At 42.4% G+C, this 2,131-nt stretch overlaps 1 protein-coding gene across 2 annotated transcripts in view; it reads right to left on the reverse strand.

Annotated features, from left to right (window-relative positions):
• Nucleotides 1-286: 286 nt before the first annotated feature.
• The window catches only part of Piezo2 (piezo type mechanosensitive ion channel component 2), a 372,708-nt gene continuing 370,863 nt past the window's right edge, over nucleotides 287-2,131 (reverse strand). For both annotated transcript variants that reach the window (XM_029547036.1, XM_029547035.1), the window contains one exon: nucleotides 287-1,858. In XM_029547036.1, the coding sequence (XP_029402896.1) occupies nucleotides 1,606-1,858 (253 nt within the window). In that variant the 3' untranslated portion in view covers nucleotides 287-1,605. The remainder of the gene's footprint in view (nucleotides 1,859-2,131) is intronic.

A 2,131-nucleotide genomic window follows, 5' to 3' on the forward strand; every position in this document is an offset into this window, starting at 1 on the left:
GGTACAATGAGGACAACTGTATGCTACGCAATTCTCCAGAAGATGCTAGACATTAATTAGTTGAGCTCTGCTATTAAAAAGGTTCCATAGCAACTGTCAGTGCTTCCCCTTTGTGAATTGCTTTGAGCCTCCTTGCTCTTGTCCCTCCATAGCACCTATCTAACAAAGGAAAGGGACAAGTGCTTTCTTATTTTGATTCTTAGTATGCTATATCGAAAACAATCACTTTATCTCCTCCTTGCAGAGAACCAATAGATGAAGGCATGCATAATAGAGCACTCTTGGATGACTTTGCAAGATGTGCTTTATTTTAAGTCAGTCCTGAACCCAGAGTACACAGGAGTGGTTTTTGACATAGTCTAGCCCATTCAATGGTTCTTCTCAGAAACAGTATTTTTTAATATTGAATGAAAAGTACATGTCAATCATAAATTTTCATGCTACAATGCTATTTCATGAGGTTGTGTTCCCAATGATAATAATAATTTAAGAAAAAAGGCCGTCATAATTTTATTTCCCCAAGCTCAATATACATATTTCTTTCATAATTATGAACTTAAAAAACCCGTCTTAGATGTAAAAATGTGAATCGGAATATGTAAACTCTTTGATATGCCTGAAAAACAGGAAGGAAAATGTCACACACTGGAAAAACCACTGCCTTAAATCATGGAAATGGAAGGAAGCATGAGGGGATGGGGAAAGGTGGGGAGGGGTGATGGGGAGAGGCAGAAGAGCCCCATGGCCTCAGTCATTGAAGTTACAAAGCCGAGGTGTTCCCATCAGGCTGAGCTAACCTCTGCTGTCCTTCTGTTTCTGGGGCAACAGGAGCCATCCGAAGCAGAATGGTCACCGCTCCCTAGGGTGGTTACCACCCGACCTCGCAAGCAGAGGTGTCCGCGTAGTTGCTTTGCTGAGTGTTTTGTTTGTTTGTTTGTTTTTCCTGAGAAGTCACTGGTGTTCAATAGAAAGATTTCTTACCAGTCTTCAGTTGAGATAAGGCAGTAGGAGTATCGCTAATGTTATCTTTTTGCTTAGAATGAGGCTTGTCCTTCCAGCCACTTCTTCTGGGTCCGGGGTCCCCTCTTTTCTCTTGAAACTCAGGCAGTGTTGCTGCCTCCTATTGCTGCTGCACATCTGGAGTGTGCTGAGGGTTCACGGGGTCTCTGCTCAGCAGTTTGCCCAGCGGTGAGAAGAGCTGTGTGTTACACATTGACCATGATGCCAGGAAAGGTGAGGTCCCTGCAGAGTTAGACACAGGTGCCTTTCTCCAAGGGAAGGGACCCTACAGGAACCTTTCCTGTAACTGATTAAGAATGCAAGACACTTTTGACTGAAAAAAAAAAAACTAACAAACAAACAAAAAAAAAATCAAAACTCTAAAAGCAATGAGCCCTGATTTCAGACATGGGAGTACGGAGAACTTCAACAGCGCCTTCTTGTGTGAGGTGGCTTGCATGAACAAGAAAATCAACTTCTTTCAGCCACCTGTCAGAAGAGAAATGATTGACACCCAACTAGAAATGCTTAGCTCTTAAGAGTATTGTGCTTCTCTTTAAAAAAAATTCAAATGTTAGCTCTATTTGCAGTCCAGGTCTTAAGGAATCAGTTTGTTTTTTCTCTAGTCCACTTGATCATGGTCTCTGGTGACCTGTACAGGAATATCAACTTGGCATAGAGGTCTTCCTCCAGTTCCAGCTCCCCCGTCTCCCGCACGAGGAATATATCTGTGCACAACTTCAAGATTCTGTCCACATTTGGAAGCTCTTCAAACATGATGGAGTGAGAGATCCCACTGAAGAACTCACGAACAAATTTCCCAATTACAAGGACAACAGATGCATACAATCCCATGATACTGAAACAGACAACAAGGAGAACATGATGAAGATGGTTAGAAAGACACGTTTATGCGTTTATGCTTGGACAAAATCCAACACAATGGGTAGAAACGCAATTGCCTACGCGCTCCTTTCAAAGTAGCTCTTTCCCCCTCTGATAATCCTGTCTTGAGATCTCTCTCTCTCTCTCTCTCTCTCTCTCTCTCTCTCTCTCTCTCTCTCTCTTCTCTCTCCCTTCCTTCCTCTCTCTCTTTCTTTCTTTCTTTTCTTTCTTTCTTTCTTTCTTTCTT

Source organism: Mus pahari, chromosome 15 (genome assembly GCF_900095145.1).
Source record: "Mus pahari chromosome 15, PAHARI_EIJ_v1.1, whole genome shotgun sequence".
NCBI lineage: Eukaryota > Metazoa > Chordata > Mammalia > Rodentia > Muridae > Mus > Mus pahari.